This window comes from Anolis sagrei, chromosome 12 (genome assembly GCF_037176765.1).
Source record: "Anolis sagrei isolate rAnoSag1 chromosome 12, rAnoSag1.mat, whole genome shotgun sequence".
NCBI classification, from domain to species: domain Eukaryota; kingdom Metazoa; phylum Chordata; class Lepidosauria; order Squamata; family Dactyloidae; genus Anolis; species Anolis sagrei.
Window position 1 is genome coordinate 21,982,966 of NC_090032.1, and position 20,178 is coordinate 22,003,143.

General features: G+C 42.8%; 1 protein-coding gene across 2 annotated transcripts in view; it reads left to right on the forward strand.

Annotated features, from left to right (window-relative positions):
* Positions 1–20,178, forward strand: part of SART1 (spliceosome associated factor 1, recruiter of U4/U6.U5 tri-snRNP) — a 34,273-nt gene that overhangs the window by 13,479 nt on the left and 616 nt on the right. For both annotated transcript variants that reach the window (XM_067472580.1, XM_067472581.1), the window contains exons 9-19: positions 1,935–2,141; positions 4,870–4,994; positions 8,724–8,875; positions 8,967–9,097; positions 9,368–9,538; positions 10,487–10,597; positions 12,492–12,579; positions 12,713–12,803; positions 13,191–13,326; positions 17,236–17,325; positions 19,144–19,265. In XM_067472580.1, the coding sequence (XP_067328681.1) occupies positions 1,935–2,141; positions 4,870–4,994; positions 8,724–8,875; positions 8,967–9,097; positions 9,368–9,538; positions 10,487–10,597; positions 12,492–12,579; positions 12,713–12,803; positions 13,191–13,326; positions 17,236–17,325; positions 19,144–19,265 (1,424 nt within the window). The remainder of the gene's footprint in view (positions 1–1,934; positions 2,142–4,869; positions 4,995–8,723; positions 8,876–8,966; positions 9,098–9,367; positions 9,539–10,486; positions 10,598–12,491; positions 12,580–12,712; positions 12,804–13,190; positions 13,327–17,235; positions 17,326–19,143; positions 19,266–20,178) is intronic.

Sequence of the window (20,178 nt, forward strand, 5' to 3'; positions counted from 1 at the left end):
AATACTAATATATTACATAAAATAATGTAATATATTATTTGGGTAATAATAAGATATGTACAATATGTAATAATATAATACGGTAATATAATACTAATATGTTACATAAAATAATGCAATATATTATTTGGGTAATAATGTAATATGTTATTTGGGTAATAATAAGATATGTGAAATATGTAATAATATAATACGGTAATATAATACTAATATATTACATAAACTAATGTAATATATTCTTTGGGTAATAATAAGATATGTGCAATATGTAATAATATAATACGGTAATATAATACTAATATATTACATAAAATAATGTAATATATTATTTGGGTAATAATAAGATATGTGAAATATGTAATAATATAATACGGTAATATAATACTAATATATTACATAAACTAATGTAATATATTCTTTGGGTAATAATAAGATATGTGAAATATGTAATAATATAATACGGTAATATAATACTAATATATTACATAAACTAATGTAATATATTCTTTGGGTAATAATAAGATATGTGCAATATGTAATAATATAATACGGTAATATAATACTAATATATTACATAAAATAATGTAATATGTTATTTGGGTAATAATAAGATATGTGAAATATGTAATAATATAATACGGTAATATAATACTAATATATTACATAAACTAATGTAATATATTCTTTAGGTAATAATAAGATATGTGCAATATGTAGTAATATAATACGGTAATATAATACTAATATATTACATAAAATAATGTAATATATTATTTGGGTAATAATGTAATATATTATTTGGGTAATAAAAAGATATGTACAATATGTAATAATATAATACGGTAATATAACACTAATATATTACATAAAATAATGTAATATATTCTTGGGGTAATAATAAGATATGTGCAATATGTAATAATATAATACGGTAATATAATACTAATATATTACATAAAATAATGTAATATATTATTTGGGTAATAATGTAATATATTATTTGGGTAATAAAAAGATATGTACAGTATGTAATAATATAATACGGTAATATAACACTAATATATTACATAAAATAATGTAATATATTCTTGGGGTAATAATAAGATATGTGCAATATGTAATAATATAATACGGTAATATAATACTAATATATTACATAAAATAATGTAATATATTATTTGGGTAATAATGTAATATATTATTTGGGTAATAAAAAGATATGTACAGTATGTAATAATATAATACGGTAATATAACACTAATATATTACATAAAATAATGTAATATATTCTTGGGGTAATAATAAGATATGTGCAATATGTAATAATATAATACGGTAATATAATACTAATATATTACATAAAATAATGTAATATATTATTTGGGTAATAATGTAATATATTATTTGGGTAATAAAAAGATATGTACAGTATGTAATAATATAATACGGTAATATAACACTAATATATTACATAAAATAATGTAATATATTCTTGGGGTAATAAGATATGTGCAATATGTAATAATATAATACGGTAATATAATACTAATATATTACATAAAATAATGTAATATATTATTTGGGTAATAATGTAATATATTATTTGGGTAATAATAAGATATGTGCAATATGTAATAATAAGATATGTACAATATGTAATAATATAATACGGTAATATAATACTAATATGTTACATAATATAGTATAATGAGATATGTAATAATATAATACGGTAATATAATACTAATATATTAACATAAAATAATGTTTCATAAAATAATCTTTCGGGCTGCAAAGGTCGATAGCAAGCTACACAAATGGTTGGGAGCTTACTCCAACTCAGGTTGGCTTTAAACTCGTGGTGATTTTTAATGCATCTGACTTCCAACCATGTGCGCCACAGCCCTCCATGATTCATCTCTCCCTCCCTCCAGTTGAAGCACAAGGGCGTCCTGTCCAAGTACGACGAGGAGATTGAGGGGGAGCGGAAGAAGTCCTTCAAGCTGGACGCAGTTGGGATGGCCGACGGCTCCTGGGAGCGGGAGCTGCAGCAGATCCGGGACAACCTGCAGAACCGGGCCCAGACCCTCGACGTGCCCGGCCTCCGACTGGCAGCGGAGTACTTCACCCCGGAAGAGATGGTGAGGCCTTCGGAAGGAAGGAAGGGCTTAGGGTTTCCTCTTTGGGGAGTCCCAGGGCATCATGGGATTGGGAAGGAATCGTTGCAGAGGAAGGAGGGACGGAAGGGAGGAAGGGAAGGATGGAAGGAGAATGAGGGAGAAAGGAGGGAAAGAAGGAAAGACAAAAGGAAAGAGGGAAGGAAGGAAGTACAAAAGGGAGGAAGGGAAAGATGGAAGGAGAAAGAGGGAAGGAAGGAAAAACAAAAGGGAAAGAAGAGAGGGAGAAAGGGCAGAAAAGGGAAGGAAGGAAAGACAAAAGGGAAGGAGGAAGGAAGGAGGGAAGGAAGGGAAAGATAGAAGGAGAAAGAGGGAGAGAAGGAAGGAGGAAGAGAAGGAAGGGAGGAAGAGAAAGATGGATGGAGGGAAAGGAAAGATAAAGGAAAGAGAGAAGGAAGGAAAGACAAAAGGGAAGGAGGAAGGAAAGAGGGAAGGAGGGGAAAGATGGAAGGAGAAAGAGGGAGAGAGGGAAGGAGAAAGAGAAGGGAGGGAGGAAGAGAAAGATGGATGGAGGGAAAGGAAAGATAAAGGAAAGAGAGAAGGAAGGAAAGACAAAAGGGAAGGAGGAAGGAAAGAGGGAAGGAGGGGAAAGGTGGAAGGAGAAAGAGAAGGAAGGGAGGAAGAGAAAGATGGATGGAAGGAAGGGAAAGATAAAGGACAGAGGGAAGGAAGGAAAGACAAAAGGGAAGGAAGGAGAAGGAGGGAGAGAGAGAAGGAAGAAAAGGAGAAAGAGGGGAAGAGAGAAGGAGGAAGGAAAGAATGAAGGAAGGACGGCAGGATGGAAGGGAATGGAGAGAGGGAGGAAGAGAAGGAAGGAAAGACAAAAGGGAAGAAGGAAGGAAGAAGAAAGACTGAGAAAGGGAAAGAAGGGTGGAAGGGAAGAAGGCAGAGAGAAAGAGGGAGGAAAGAGAGGAGGAAGAAAGGATGAAAGGACCGGAAGGATGAAAGAAGAAAGAGAGGGAAGGAAGGGAAGACAAAAGGTAAAGAAGGAAGGGAAAGAGGAAGGAGAAAGAGTAGGAAGGGAGGGAGGAAGAGAAATATAAAGGAAAGACAAGGAAGGAGAAAGAGGGAGAGAAGGAAGGAAGGGTGGAAGGGAAGGAAGGAGTAAGAGGGGGGAAGGAGGAAGAAAAAACAAAGGGGGAGGGAAGAAGGAAGAAAGGACGAAAGGGAGGAAAGGAAGGATGGAAGGAGAAAGAGGGAAGGAAGGAAGGAAAGATCAAAGGGAAAGAAGGAAGCGAGGAAAGAAGGGAAGGATAAAGGAAAGAGAGAGGGAAGGAGAAAGGGAAGAAAGAAATGAAGGAGAAGGAGGGAGGGAGAGAAGACAAAAAGGAAGGAAGGAAAGAGAGAAGGAAGGAATGAAAGGTTGGAAGGGAAGGAAGGTGTTAGACCACACCTGGAATATTGTGTCCAATTCTGGGCACCACAATTCAAGAGAGATATTGACAAGCTGGAATGTGTCCAGAGGAGAGTGACTAAAATGATAAAGGATCTGGAGAACAAGCCCTATGAGGAGCGGCTTAAGGAGCTGGGCATGTTTAGCCTGAAGAAGAGAAGGCTGAGAGGGGATATGAGGGCCATGTATAAATATGTGAAAGGAAGCCACAGGGAGGAGGAGGGAGCAAGCTTGTTTTCTGCTTCCTTGGAGACTAGGACGCAATGGAAGAATGGCTTCAAACTACAAGAGAGGAGATTCCATCTGAACATGAGGAAGAACTTCCTGACTGTGAGAGCCGTTCAGCAGTGGAACTCTCTGCCCCGGAGTGTGGTGGGGGCTCCTTCTTTGGAAGCTTTGAAACAGAGGCTGGATGGCCATCTGTCAGGGGTGATTTGAATGCAATATTCCTGCTTCTTGGCAGAATGGGGTTGGACTGGATGATGGCCCATGAGGTCTCTTCCAACTCTAGGATTCTAGGATTCTATGAAGAAGGGATGGAGAAAGAGGGAGGGAGGAAAGAGAAAGGATGAAAGGGAGGAAGGTAAGGATGGAAGGAGAAAGAGAGGGAAGGAAGGGAAGACAAAAGGTAAAGAAAGGGAAGGAGAAAGAGAAGGGAGGGAGGGAGGAAGAGAAAGATGGATGGAAGGAAGGGAAAGATAAAAGAAAGAGAGAAGGAAGGAGAAAGAGGCAGAGAAGGAAGGAAGGTCGAAAGGGTGGAAGGGAAGGAGGACAAAAGGGAAGGATGGAAAGAGAAAGAGGGGAGGAAGGAGGGAAGGAAAGAAAGATCAAAGGGAAAGAAGGAAGGAGGAAAGAAGGGAAGGAAGGAGAAAGGGAAAGAGGGAGGGAGAGAAGACAAAAGGGAAGGAAGGATGGAAGGTTGGAAGGGAAAGAAGAAGGGATGGAGAAAGATGGAGGGAGGAAAGAGAGGAAGGATGAATGGGTGGAGGGAAAGAGAGAAGGAGGGAAGGACAAGATGGTGAGAGACAGGAGGGCCTGAGAAAAGAGCCCAAGGGGCTGCATCCGGGCCCTGGGCCTGCCCTAGATCCACATCACCACTTGCTTAACCCTTTGGTGGAATGTGCTGTGACCACATGTCTATTAGAACTGTATTTTTCCCTCCACAGCAATACACAATGGCATTTACAGAGAATGCATTTCTATCTGACAGAGCAGTTCCTCAGTCCTCCAATTAGCCCTAATTGTGGTATTTATCCCCATGTTGATTCGCTATTCAAGCGTTGTGACTCTTTTGCGCAGGACGTCACCTTCAAGAAGACCAAGCGGCGGGTGAAGAAGATCCGCAAGAAGGAGAAGCCGGTGAAGGCCGCCGACCTCCTTCCCTTGAACGACGAGGGCACCAACGACCGGGATTTCGGCTCCAGGTAATACAGAGATGGAGAGACTGGGATCTCCATCTCTCATAAAGATTTGGAAGGCCTCTCCCTCCAGACCAGGAGAAGCCCTCACTTCAAACACCTCGCAGTTGAGTAGGAAAACAATCCCTTTATTGAAAATAATTTAAAAGCCGTAAAGTAAAAAAGCACTTTAAAGAAATAGGTAAATCCAATTAGTCAGGAAGATACAAAGTAGTCCAGGGTCATAGTCCATGAAAAACAAAGGCAAAAACTTCTCTAATAAAATCCAAGAAACATGAATATAAAAAGCAGGAAAGTAAAAAGCACTTTAAAGAAATAGGTAAATCAATTAGGCAGGAAGATAAGCCGGAACAAAGTAGTGAGGGGTAATAGTCCAGCAAAGTCCATGAAAAACAAAGGCAAAAACGTCTCTAATAAAATCCAAGAAACATGAATATAAAAAGCAGTAAAGTAAAAATGCACTTTAAAGAAATAGGTAAATCAATTAGGCAGGAAGATAAGCCGGAACAAAGTAGTGAGGGGTAATAGTCCAGCAAAGTCCATGAAAAACAAAGGCAAAAACGTCTCTAATAAAATCCAAGAAACATGAATATAAAAAGCAGTAAAGTAAAAATGCACTTTAAAGGAATAGGTAAATCCAATTCGGGAAGAAGATAAGCCGGAACAAAATAGTCCAGAGTAATAGTCCCAACAAAGTCCATAAAAGCAAACTTCTCTAATAAAATCCAAGAAACCAGGGAACACGAATCCAATTTATTTATTTATTGACAGTATTTATAGTCTTTGAGTCTCTTACCTTTCTCTCTCTGAGCCTGGCAGAACACCGAAGCCACTGTTCGCCTCTTCTGCTTTGACTATTCTCGTTAAGCTACGTCCCAAGCGCTCAGAAATTGGTTTCGCTTTAGCTTTGAGTCTCTTATCTTTCTCTCTCTGAGCCTGGCAGAACGCCGAAGCCACTGTTCGCCTCTTCTGCTTTGACTAATCTCCTCCCGTCTATCTATTTGCTCATTAATATCTGCAGCTGGGCCAGGTGCTGAGCTGTTTTCAAGCTCCAAATCATGGGAATTCTTTGGTAGCAAATCAGGGAGCACACCATCATCACCACACCCTTCAGGGACATTCTTATGGGAATGCCATTGACCAGGCCATTGCCATCTTGAAACTCATTGTCAGCATGTTGCAACTCAGAGTAGGCTTCACCTTGTTCCCAAACGCCACCACACCAGAGCTGTAGATTTTGTAGTTTATTGAGGAAAAACAAAGTCAAAACATAGAGTAAGCAATGCAAAAATCAAACAAGAGTCCATGGTAAAACAGTGAAACACAAATACCAAAAATCCAAGATTCAGGAAGCCCAAAGCGTGCTGGTTATAGCCAAGGTTAATTCAAAGAAGCTTTCATGGAAAGAGCAACGTTGAACTGACAATTTCTCTTTGTCAACCAGAAACCTAAATACTAGGCTTGGTTGATCCAGCTCGTTAATATCTAATATCGTTATGAAATTGTAAATAAAATACCTTTAGAAGCAATATCAACGCGTTTTGGCAACCGATGCTTTTGTCATATCGAAGCCGCGTCCGCCATCTTCCTTATGACTTCCGACAGTGAATCGTAAATGCTGGGGGCGTGGCCTTCAGGAACAGCTGTTCTTACCCACGCCCACCTCCTTCCTCTTTGCATCGGCGGCTTTGTGAGGTGGGTGTGGCTACCTCCCTGGCGACAAGCGGTGATGCGGAAGAGCTGGGTGTAGCCACGCCCACCTCGCAAAGCCCACCTCGCAAAGCCGCCGATGCAAAGAGGAAGGAGGTGGGCGTGGGTAAGAAGAGCTGTTCCTGAAGGCCACGCCCCCAGCGGCCCCCAAGGAGCGCTGTGCTTGGCCACGCCCACCTCTCCCTTCTGCATGATGGACAGCTTGCCGGGAAGGGAAGGTGAGAGAAGCTCGCCGCAAGGGAAGGACGGAAAACTGCGAGATTTTAATGGTTCTGGAGGGAGGGAGGAGCACCTTCCATTAACGAAACAATGAAAGCGATTCGTATTTCCTGGTATTTTTGATCTTTTTAAAAAGAAAATTTGGGAAATAATTTCAAAATGGAGCCACCAGAGCCCCCTATGTACGAAACGAGTTTAGAACCATTTTTTTTCTTGATCAACCAAGCCTACGAAATACCCTTTGCCATCATGAAGGCATTGCGATGACCTTTTGCTGTCTTGGCTTCTTTCTTACTAGCTAAGCGAGAACTCCTCCTGACCCTCCAATCTAAGCGTTCTTGCCTGCTCATTGATTCACTATCTTCAAGGCTCTCTTCTTTATCAGTTTGGTCCAGCCGGACCAAATAACCGTGGGAAGGCTATTTATTTATCGTGTCCTCAGCAACCATACCATTGTATTACAATTCTAACAGAGCAAAACAAACACACAGATTAAAAAGAAACAGAAAAAAAACACACAGATTTTGCAAATTTGGTAGTTGATTAAATGTCCTTTGGCCAGTCTCTGGCCCCTTGGAGTGCCTCTGGTGTTGCCGCAAGAAGGTCCTCCATGGTGCATGTGGCAGGGCTCAGGTTGCATTGCAGCAGGTGGTCAGTGGTTTGCTCCTCTCCGCACTCGCATGTCGTGGATTCCACTTTGTGGCCCCATTTCTGAAGGTTGGCTCTGCATCTCGTGGTGCCAGAGCGCAGTCTGTTCAGCACCTTCCAAGTCGCCCAGTCTTCTGTGTGCCCAGGGGGGAGTCTCTCATCTGGTATCAGCCATGGATTTAGGTGCTGGGTTTGGGCCTGCCACTTTTGGACTCTCGCTTGCTGGGGTGTTCCAGCGAGTGTCTCTGTAGATCTTAGAAAACTATTTCTAGATTTAAATCATTGACGTGCTGGCTGATACCCAAACAAGGGATGGGCTGGAGATGTCTCTGCCTTGGTCCTTTCACTATTGGCTGCTACTTCCCGGCGGATGTCAGGTGGTGCAATACCGGCTAAGCACTGTAATGTCTCCAGTGGTGTGGGGTGCAGACACCCCGTGATAATGCGGCATGTCTCATTAAGAGCCACATCTACTGTTTGAGCGTGGTGAGATGTGTTCCACACTGGGCATGCATACTCAGCAGTAGAGGAGCATAGCACAAGGGCAGATGCCTTCACTGTGTCTGGTTGTGATCCCCAGGTTGTGCCAGTCAGCTTGCGTATATTGTTTCTAGCACCCACTTTTTGTTTGATGTTCAGGCAGTGCTTCTTGTAGGTCAGAGCACGGTCCAGAGTGACTCCCAGGTATTTCGGTGCGCTGCAATGCTCCAGTGGGATTTCTTCCCAGAGCTCGGGATGCTTCTCTGTTCTTGAGATGAAAGGCACATGTCTGTGTTTTAGATGGATTAGGGATCAGTTGGTTTTCCCTGTAATAGGCAGTCAGAGCACCTAGAGCTTCGGAGAGCTTCTGTTCTACCATCGAAGACAACTCCACCTGGCCGTTATCTAGCTCGCTGGCATTCTTTTCCCTTGAGAACTGACTTGTTGTCTCCCCTGCGGCCCTGAAATCTGAATCCCATCATCCTCGTCTGGCTCACAAGACCCACAGGGTTCAGTTTCAGACTCGGAATCAAACTGAGCCACAACACATCACTCCCCACATCTTAAGCACCCTCATCCTGAAACACGATCACAGGCTGAGCTCCAACACATGTGACGTACTTCCATCCCTCTTGTTCGGACTCAATCTCGGCGTGCGTTGCTCTCCAATGTCCCCAGGATCCGAGGCCGGGGGAGGAGGAAGGTGTCTCTGGAGGAGGAAGACGAAGGCGGGGAAGAGAGGTACGGATACGCTCGGAACGGAGCTGCGGAGGAAGTGCCCCCGTCGGACGACCTCCGAGTCGAGAGAATGGAGATCAGCAGCGACGAAGGTGAGGAGGAGGCAGAGGAGGCAGACGGAAGAAGAGTGTTGTTGTTTACGCTCTCTTTCCTGAGCAACGCTTTTCTGCTTCCTTCCCGCAGACGACACGTTCCGGGGCGCCGATTCTCCGACCGTTTTGGAGGAAGACGAAGCCGAGCAGGAGCTGCAGAAACAGCTGGAGAAAGGGAGGAAGCTGAGGCAGATCCAGCAGCTGAAGGACAGCGGGGAAAAGGTGCGGGGAGTTCCCTTTTGGGGGGTGGAAGGTGCCTATACGATTTCCAGGTGCCGAGCTGTTTTCAAGCTCCAAATCATGGAAATTCTCTGGTAGCAATTCAATGAGCACACCATCATCCCCACACCCTTTGGCGGTTGGCGGTTCGAATCCAGGAAACAGGGTGAGCTCCCAGTGTTAGCCCCAGCTCCTGCCAACCCACTAGTTCGAAAACATGCAAATGTGAGTAGATTCGAAGGCTTCTCTCAATCTAGGGCTCCATTTTTTCAGGTCATAGAGATAGTGAAGAAGCTGGACACTGGCCGGAGCCAGGAGGATGACGAGGAGCTGGAGAAGAAAGGTGCCATCGTCTTCAACGCCACGTCCGAGTTCTGCCGGACGCTGGGCGAGATCCCCACCTACGGCTTGGCCGGGAACCGCGAGGATCAGGAGGAGCTCATGGTGAGGAGGAGGATCAAGCACGGCTTCCATATTTAATGTGTTGTCGAAGGCTTTCAAGGCTGGAATCACTGGGTGCTGTGAGTTTTTTGGACTGTATGGAAAATTCTAGCTGCATTTTCTCCTGACGTTTTGCCTCCATCTGTGGCTGGCATCTTAAGAAGTTTTGTTGACAGTGAGGCAAGTGGAGTATATATCTGTAGGAGAATGAACCCTTGTCTGTTTGAAGCAAGTGTGGGTGTTACAGTGAGCAAGCTTGAATAGCATTGAGTAGCCATGAAGTTTGCAAAGTCAATCAGTGAAGATATCTTAATAGAGGTAGAAAGTAGAGTGTAGGTATATCCCTGTGGAATAATGACCAGGGAGGGAGGACGAACCGTGGTCTGTTTGTAGCAAGTGTGGATGTTGCAATGAGCAAGCTTGAATAGCATTGAGTAGCCATGAAGCTGCAAAGTCAATCAGTGAGGGTATCTGCATAGAGATAGAAAGTGGGGTGTATATATGGAATAAGGGTGGGATAACGAACCCTTGTCTGTTTGTAGCAAGTGTGGATGTTGCAATGAGCAAGCTTGAATAGCATTGCGTAGCCGTGAAGTTTGCAAAGTCAATCAGTGAGGCTCTCTGCATGGAGGTAGCAAGTGGCGTGTAGATATGTACCTGTGGAATAATGCCCAGGGTGGGAGAACGAACCCTTGTCTGTTAGTAGCAAATGTGAATGTTGCCATGAGCAAGCTTGAATAGCATTGAGTAGCCATGAAGTTTGCAAAGTCAATCAGTGAGGGTATTTACATAGAGGTAGCCTAGCCTATGTTGCCTGGAGGCACCCTCTCTTTGGGAGATATTGAGTTGCCGCATGCCTGCAGAGCCTTCCATCCCGCAGGGGATCCCACTGACCGTTGCGTGTGACGTGTTGAAAGAGCAACACACCTCGATCTCCTTTGTGTCTCGCAGGATTTTGAGCGGGACGACGAGCGGTCAGCCAATGGGGGCTCTGATTCGGACGGCGAGGAGAACATTGGCTGGAGCACGGTCAATTTGGATGAGGAGAAGCAGCAACAGGACGTACGTTTGACATTATATGCGAATGCTTTTAGGTTGAATCCCCTTCAGGAGAGATAAAGCGGAGTATAAATAAATATAATAACAAATAATAATAATAATAATAATAATAATAATGATAATAATTCCACGTTGGATCATCAAATGTCTAGATGTCATCGGGGTTTGTGAAAATATTAGAACAATAATAATAATAATATTAATAATTCCACGTTGGATCATCAAATGTCTAGATGTCATCGGGGTTTGTGAAAATATTAGAACAATAATAATAATAATATTAATAATTCCACGTTGGATCATCAAATGTCTAGATGTCATCGGGGTTTGTGAAAATATTAGAACAATAATAATAATAATATTAATAATTCCACGTTGGATCATCAAATGTCTAGATGTCATCGGGGTTTGTGAAAATATTAGAACAATAATAATAATAATATTAATAATTCCACGTTGGATCATCAAATGTCTAGATGTCATCGGGGTTTGTGAAAACATTAGAACAATAATAATAATAATGATAATAATTCCACGTTGGATCATCAAATGTCTAGATGTCATCGGGGTTTGTGAAAATATTAGAACAATAATAATAATAATGATAATAATTCCACGTTGGATCATCAAATGTCTAGATGTCATCGGGGTTTGTGAAAATATTAGAACAATAATAATAATAATATTAATAATTCCACGTTGGATCATCAAATGTCTAGATGTCATCGGGGTTTGTGAAAATATTAGAACAATAATAATAATAATATTAATAATTCCACATTGGATCATCAAATGTCTAGATGTCATCGGGGTTTGTGAAAACATTAGAACAATAATAATAATAATGATAATAATTCCACGTTGGATCATCAAATGTCTAGATGTCAAAGGGGTCCCAGTGGTGATCGGCACACGGGGTGCACTGCCTCAAGACCTTGGCCTGCACTTAAACACAACCAGCGCTAAAAAAATCACCACCTATCAGCTGCAAAAGGCCACCTTACTGGGATATGCACGCATTATTCACCGATACATCACAGTCCTAGACACTTCGGAAGTTTGCAAAGTCAACCAGTGAGGGTATTCACATAGAGGTAGCCAATACAACATGTGATCCATCCAATACAACAGCCAGCAGAGTGACCTTGCCTGTGTGGACTCATCTTGTTGTGCTTCAAATAATAATAATGATAATAATTCCACGTTGGATCATCAAATGTCTAGATGTCATCGGGGTTTGTGAAAATATTAGAACAAGCCAGTCAAGAGAGTCCCAGTGGTGATCGGCACACTGGGTGCAGTGCTTAAAGACCTTGGCCTGCACTTAAACACAACCGGCGCTGACAAAATTACCATCTGTCAGCTGATACTACTACTACTACTACTAATAGTAATAATAATGTATTTGACTCACATCCACATTGTTGGTTCATCAAATGTCTAGATGTCATCGGGGTTTGTGAAAATATTAGAACAAGCCAGTCAAGGGGGTCCCAGTGGTGATCGGCACACGGGGTGCAGTGCCTAAAGACCTTGGCCTGCACTTAAACACAATTGTAGCTGACAAAATTACCACCTGCCAGCTGCAGAAGGCCACCTTACTGGGATCTGCACGCATTATTCACTGATACATCACGCAGTCCTGGATACCTGGGAAGGGTCCGACGTGTGATCCAATACAACAGCCAGCAGAGTGTTGTGTTCCTAATAATAGACACTGTGCCACAGCCCGATCTCACAGCCACTAAAGCTTTCCTTTGTGTGGGATGAATCAATTCGAGTCGGACAGAATCAATGCCGTGGTAGGGGGACATGCCGCGTTGGGCTTTCTCTGCGCCGGCGACCGTTCTCCCTGGCTCTTCTTTTCCCGGCTCACCCGCCTTTCTCTGTCTTGCAGTTTTCGGCTTCCTCCACCACCATCTTGGACGAAGAGCCCATTGTCAACCGGGGCCTGGCTGCGGCCCTGATGCTTTGCCAGAACAAAGGTAAGCGGCGGGAGTGGTTGGCTTGGTCGTGGACGAGCTGAGACCGCCGCGCTCGGTGCCGCTTCCCTCCCGGGGAAAATGACCGGCACTGCACCAAGACCGGATCCTGAGGCGTCTTCTTCCTCTCCTCCAGGTCTGCTTGAAACCACCGTCCAGAAAGTGGCCCGGGTCAAGGCGCCCAATAAGTCGCTCCCGTCGGCCGTCTACTGCATCGAGGACAAGATGTAAGTGCGGATCTTGACGTTCTTCGTGTGTGTGTGTGTGTGTATTACATTACACACACACACACATATATATATGTAATGTAATACACCTAATATAAATAAGGTATATTATAGACACCAGAATCCCAGGTGCTTTCGGCTCGACATTATGAGCATGAAGTATCTAGGAGTGGCCAATACATACAACATCAAGATGGGCTAGTAATATATGATATAAATAATATATAATATATATAATGTTTTCATATATATATATATATGAGATAGACACACCCACACATATGTTATATGTAATATATATATAGTGAATGTGGTGTGGAAAGGATGTGGTGTTCAACGGGAAAGAGTTCCCAAACATTGTGGCTGTTCCTTCTTCTCTCCGGCCAGGGCCATTGACGACAAATACAGCCGTCGGGAGGAGTACCGGGGCTTCACGCAGGACTTCAAGGAGAAGGATGGCTACAAGCCGGATGTCAAGATCGAATACGTGGACGAGACCGGGCGCAAGCTCACGCCCAAGGAGGTCGGGATGTCACAAATACCGTATATTCCGGCGTATAAGACTACTTTTTAACCCAAGAAAATCTTCTCAAAATTCAGGGGCCCTCGGGATTGAAGGTGGTGCTGCTGAACGCCAGATCTGTCAGCGGAAAAACGACCTGGATCCAGGACTTAATCCTGGAGGAGCGGGCAGATCTGGCGTGCATTACGGAGACCTGGTTGGATGAAGCTGGAGGGGTAAACCTGACCCAGCTTTGTCCTCCAGGCTTCTCCGTACAGCACCAACCTAGATCCGGAGGACGGGGAGGCGGTGTCGCAGTGGTCTATAGAGATTCCATCCATCTAACCAGGAGCCCCATCCCGCAGACCACAAATTTTGAATGCGTCCACCTGAGGGTGGGTGACCGGGACAGAATAGGGATTCTGCTAGTGTACCGTCCACCTCGCTGCACTACAGTCTCCCTACCTGAGCTAGCGGGGGTGGTCTCGAGCCTGGCGGTGGAGTCCCAACAGCTTCTTGTGCTGGGGGACTTCAACATCCACGCCGAGGCAACCCTCACAGGTGCGGCTCAGGACTTCATGTCCGCCATGGCAACCATGGGGCTGTCCCAACGAATAACTGGCCCCACCCACTGTGCTGGACACACATTGGACTTGGTTTTCTGCCAGGGATGGGAGCAGGGTGGCGGTGTGGAGGAGTTGTCCATCTCTCTGTTGCCATGGTCCGACCACTTCCTGATTAGATTTAGGCTCACTGCGCCCCCTAACCTCCGCAAGGGTGGAGGACCCATTAGGATGGTCCGCCCCAGGAGGCTAATGGATCCGAATGGATTCCTGACGGCTCTTGGGGAGTTTCCCGCCACCGCGGCAGGTGATCATGTCGAGGCCTTAGTCGCTCTCTGGAATGGGGAGATGACCAGGGCTATTGACAAGATCGCTCCGGAACGTCCCCTCTCGAGTAACCGAGCTAAACCAGCCCCTTGGTTTACTGAGGAGCTGGCAGCGATGAAGCGAAGGAAGAGGGTTCTAGAGAGCGTGTGGCGCTCAGACCCAAGCGAGTCAAACCGAACACGGTTTGTGTCCTTTTAAAGGGCATACGCCGCGGCAATAAAAGCCGCAAAGAAAACTTTCTTTGCGGCCACTATTGCGTCTGCAAAAAACCGTCCGGCGGAGCTGTTTCGGGTTGTCAGAGGTCTTTTAACTCCCTCCACTTTAGGTGGGAGCCCTGACAATTCGACAGCGCGCTGTGAAGCATTTGCTCGGTTCTTCGCAGACAAAGTCGCTTTGATCCGCTCTGGGCTGGACGCCACATTAGATGCAGTCTCTGTGGATGTGACACAAGCACCTGCTTGTCCGATTTTGTTGGATTCTTTTCAGTTTGTGAAACCCGAGGATGTGGACAAGATACTTGGAGGAATGAGACCCACCACGTCCATCCTAGACCCCTGCCCATCCTGGCTTCTGAAGGAGGCCAGAGGGGGATTGGCCGAGTGGGTAACGGTGGTGGTTAATGCCTCCCTTCGGGAGGGCAAGATTCCAGCGAGCCTAAAACAGGCTGTTATAAAGCCGCTGTTGAAGAAACCATCACTTGACCCCACTAAATTGGACAACTTTCGGCCTGTTTCCAATCTTCCCTTCTTGGGCAAAGTCATGGAAAGCGTGGTGGCCTCACAACTCCAGGTATTCTTGGGAGACACGGATTATCTAGATCCGGCACAGTCTGGTTTCAGACCGGGACATGGTACCGAGACGGTCTTGGTCGCCTTAGTGGATGATCTGCGCCGGGAGCTAGACAGGGGGAGTGTGTCCCTGTTGGTGCTCTTGGACCTCTCAGCGGCCTTCGATACCGTCGACCACGGTATTCTTCTGGGGCGCCTTGCAGAGATGGGTCTTGGGGGCACTGCTCTGCAGTGGCTCCGGTCATTTCTGGAGGGTCGTACTCAGAAGGTGTTGCTGGGGGACACCTGTTCAGCGCCACGGCCGTTGACCTGTGGCGTTCCTCAGGGTTCCATCTTGTCCCCCTTGCTGTTTAACATCTACATGAAGCCGCTGGGTGAGATCATCCGGAGTTTCGGGGTACGGTGTCACCTGTACGCAGATGATGTCCAACTCTGTCACTCCTTCCCACCTGCTACTAAGGAGGCCGTCGAAGTCCTGAACCGGTGCCTGGCCGCTGTAATGGTCTGGATGAGGGCGAACAAACTGAAACTAAATCCAGACAAGACAGAGGTACTCCTGGTCAGTCGCAAGGCCGAACAGGGTATAGGGTTACAGCCTGTGCTGGACGGGGTCGCACTCCCCTTGAAGGCGCAGGTTCGCAGCTTGGGTGTGACCCTGGACTCATCGTTGAGCCTGGACCCCCAGGTTTCAGCGGTGACCAGGGGAGCATTTGCACAGCTTAGGCTCGTGCGCCAGCTGCGACCGTACCTTCGGAAGTCTGACTTGGCCACGGTGGTACACGCTTTGGTCACATCCCGCCTTGACTACTGCAACGCTCTCTACGTGGGGCTGCCCTTGAAGACGGCCCGGAAGCTGCAGCTAGTCCAACGCGCGGCAGCCATGTTGTTAACGGGAGCAGGACGCAGAGAGCATACAACGCCCCTGCTGTCCCAGCTCCACTGGCTGCCGATTCGCTACCGGGCCCAATTTAAGGTGCTGGTGTTATCCTACAAAGCCCTAAACGGTTCCGGCCCAAAATACCTTGCAGACCGCATCTCGGCCTACGAGCCCACGAGGGCCTTGAGATCATCCGGGGAGGCCCTTCTCTCGGTCCCGCCTGCCTCACAGGCACGTCTGGCGGGGACGAGAGAGCGGGCCTTCTCGGTGGTGGCCCCCCGGCTGTGGAACTCCCTCCCTGCTGATGTCAGACAGGCCCCCTCCCTCATGGCCTTTCGTAAGGGCCTGAAGACCTGGCTCTTCGAGCAGGCCTTTAACTAAGTGCTATGCTACGGGTAATGACAACCGGATTGAACTACGACGACGAGATTGGCTATGATCCCATAAATATGACGCAGCGGATTTTTAGTATAAGTTGATGTATGTATTGTGATGTTAATTGTTGTTTGATCCCTTTTGTAAAGTGTCTTTTGTACTGTACGCCGCCGCGAGTCGCCCTAGGGCTGAGAGCGGCGGCTAACAAATGCAAGAAATAAATAAATAATAATAAATAAATAAATATGTGGGAGTAGTCTTATACGCCGGGAGTCGTCTCATAGAGCGGGTGCTGAAACTTCCAATCCGGATTGGAGAATCTGTGGTTACCGCATATCGTGGGTGGAGCTCAATAATGGCAGTGGCCGCGCATGTGCGAGATCTGACAGGCAGAGAAGGAGGGACCGTAATAGGAAAATTACCATATTGAAATCAATTCGGATGCTTTTTAAATTGTTATTTGGCGAGGTAGGTGTGCATGTGCGGGATCTGACAGGCAGAGAAGGAGGGACAATAATAGGAAAATTACCATATTGAAACCAAATCTGATGCTTTTTAAATTTTTATTTGGCAGAGTAGGTGCGCATGTGCCAGATCTGACAGGCAGAGAAGGAGGGACAGTAATGGGAAAATTACCATATTGAAATCAAATCGGATGCTTTTCAATTTTTATTTGGTGGAGCAGATGCGCATGTGTGAGATCTGACAAGCAGAGGAGGGACAGTAATAGGAAAATTACCATATTGAAATCAAATCGGATGCTTTTCAATTTTTATTTGGCAGAGCAGATGCGCATGTGTGAGATCTGACAGGCAGAGAAGGAGGGACAGTAATAGGAAAATTACCATATTGAAACCAAATTGGATGCTTTTAAAAATTTTATTTGGCGGAGCAGGTGCACATGTGCGAGATCTGACAGGCAGAGAAGGAGGGACAGCTCCAGATTCTAGGATTCTGCTTCGCTGTTCTCCAGGTCTTACTCGCATCTCTTTTTTCCCAGGCTTTCCGACAGCTCTCCCACCGATTCCACGGCAAAGGCTCCGGCAAGATGAAGACGGAGCGGCGCATGAAGAAGCTGGACGAGGAGGCGGTGAGGCGTCCGTTAAATGTGGCGTAACGGGGAAATCTCGGGCCTCGTTTTGCCCTGACCGCAGAGTCCCACATGCCAAGAGATTGGGAGCAAGGGCTACATCTCCGACCCTAGACTTTCCCCCTAAGACTCCCTTAATTCTTTCCCTTGGCATTGTGGGGAGCTAGGAAAGACCTTAAAGAGGGCAACGCTGCCCTATTCTCGGGTCCCAGGAAAGTTCAGTGTTTAATCATGAATGTATTAGAAACATATTAGTTTTTGTGTGTATAGATTATATATGTATGTCTTTTATGTATATTTAAGTATCATATATAATATACCTTATTTATATTAGGTGTATTACATTATATATAATATAATATAATATAATATAATATAATATAATATAAATACACACACACACACTATGAAGAAATGCTCCATAGACACCGGAATCCCAGGTGCTTTCGGCTCGACATTATGAGCATGAAGTATCTAGGAGTGGCCAATGCATACAATATCAAGATGGGCTAGTAATATATGATTTAAATAATAATATATATTTTATATAGATAGATAGATAGATATAGATATATGATAGACATTATATAATATATATATATAGTGTGTGTGTGTGTGTGTATATATATATACACACACACACACACACACACTATGAAGAAATGCTCCGTAGACACCAGAATCCCAGGTGCTTTCGGCTCGACATTATGAGCATGAAGTATCTAGGAGTGACCAGTGCATACAATATCAAGATGGGCTAGTAATATATGATATAAATAATATATAATATATATAATGTTATATATATATATATGATAGGCACACCCACACATATATTATATGTAATATATATATATATATATAATGAATACTATATATTAATATCTGTAGAATATAAATAATATATATTATATAAAAACATATATATATAATCTTAGCTATATATATAATCTAAAGAAGATATATGATATATATAATATGTATTATGTTTTATAATGAATAGTATGTATTATATATAATGTAATATCTATATAAATAATATATATAACATAAAACATACATATAATCATATATATATATAATCTAAAGAAGATATGAGATACATATATAATATGTATTGTTATATATAATGAATACTATGTATTATATGTAATGTAATATCTATAGTATAAATAATATATATTATATAAAACATGTATATAATCTTACCTATATATATAGTCTAAAGAAGATATATGAGATATATGTATTGTTATATATATAAAATATAAATCTATATGGTATATAGATTATAAATAATATGTATACTACATACTATAAAATATATATGATGTATAATCTATATATATTACATTATATATAACATAATGCATATTATATATATATATATATCATATCTTCTTTAGATTATATATATAGATAAGATTATATATGTTTTATATAATATATATTTATATTCTATAGATATTGCATTACATATAATATATAGTATTTATTATATATATTATATATAATATATGTGTGGGTGTGTCTATCTCATATATATATATATATATATATATATATATATATATATATATGAGACATATATATTATATATTATTTATATTATATATTAGTAGCCCATCTTGATGTTGTCCTCATTGGCCACTCCTAGATACTTCAGGCTCATGACATCGAGCCGAAAGCACCTGGGATTCTGCTGTCTAGGGAGCATTTCTTAGAGGTCCAAAACACCCAGGAAAAGAGGGGTCCTTGGGGGAGAGAGGAACTGATGGGGTGTTCTGTCTTTTTTTTTTTTTTTTTTTTTTGCTCCAGCTCTTGAAGAAGATGAGTTCCAGCGACACCCCTTTGGGAACGGTGGCTTTGCTGCAGGAGAAGCAAAAAGCCCAGAAGACGCCCTACATCGTCCTCAGCGGGAGCGGGAAGAGCATGAACGCGTAAGGGACTACTGCCCCCCCTCCCTTTCTCTCTCTCTCTCTCTCTCTCTCTCAAAAGACCCCTCATTCTATGGCCAGGGAAAGTTGACCATAAGGCTCAGACTGAAAAAGTTAGAAATTCCTATTTCATTATTATTTTTATATTCCATCATCTGCATGGGCCAGCTGAGTTAATATTATTATTATTAGTAGTAGTATTATTCTAGCATCTGAGTCAATTCAGTAAATACATTATTATTATTATTATTATTATTATTATTATTATTATTCCAGCATCCCCATGGGTCAACTGAGTTAATATTACATTATTATTACATACTATAATATGCTGCTATTATTATTATTATTATTATTATTATTATTATTATTATTATGATGCCAGGATCTCCATGGGTCAGCTGAGTAAATTTTTATTTTTATTATTATGCCAGTATCTCTATGAGTTAATCGAATCAATATATTATTATTATTATTATTATTATTGTTGTTGTTGTTGTTATTCCAGCATCTCCATGAGTCAATTGAGTTAATATATTATTACTACTAGTACTAGTAGTAGTATTAGTATTCTAGCATCTCAGTGAGGCAAGTCAGTAATTTATTATTATTATTATTATTATTATTATTATTATTATTATACCATCATCTCCATGATTCAATTGAGTTAATATACTATTATTATTATTATTATTATTGTTATTATTATTATTATTATTAGTAGTAGTAGTAGTAGTATTCTAGCATCTCAGTGAGTCAAGTCAGTAATTATTATTATTATTATTCCAGCATCTCCATGAGTCAATTAAGCTAATATAGTATTATTATTATTATTAGTAGTAGTAGTATTCTAGCATCTCAGTGAGTCGTCAGTAAATATATTTATTATTATTATTATTATTATTATTATTATTTT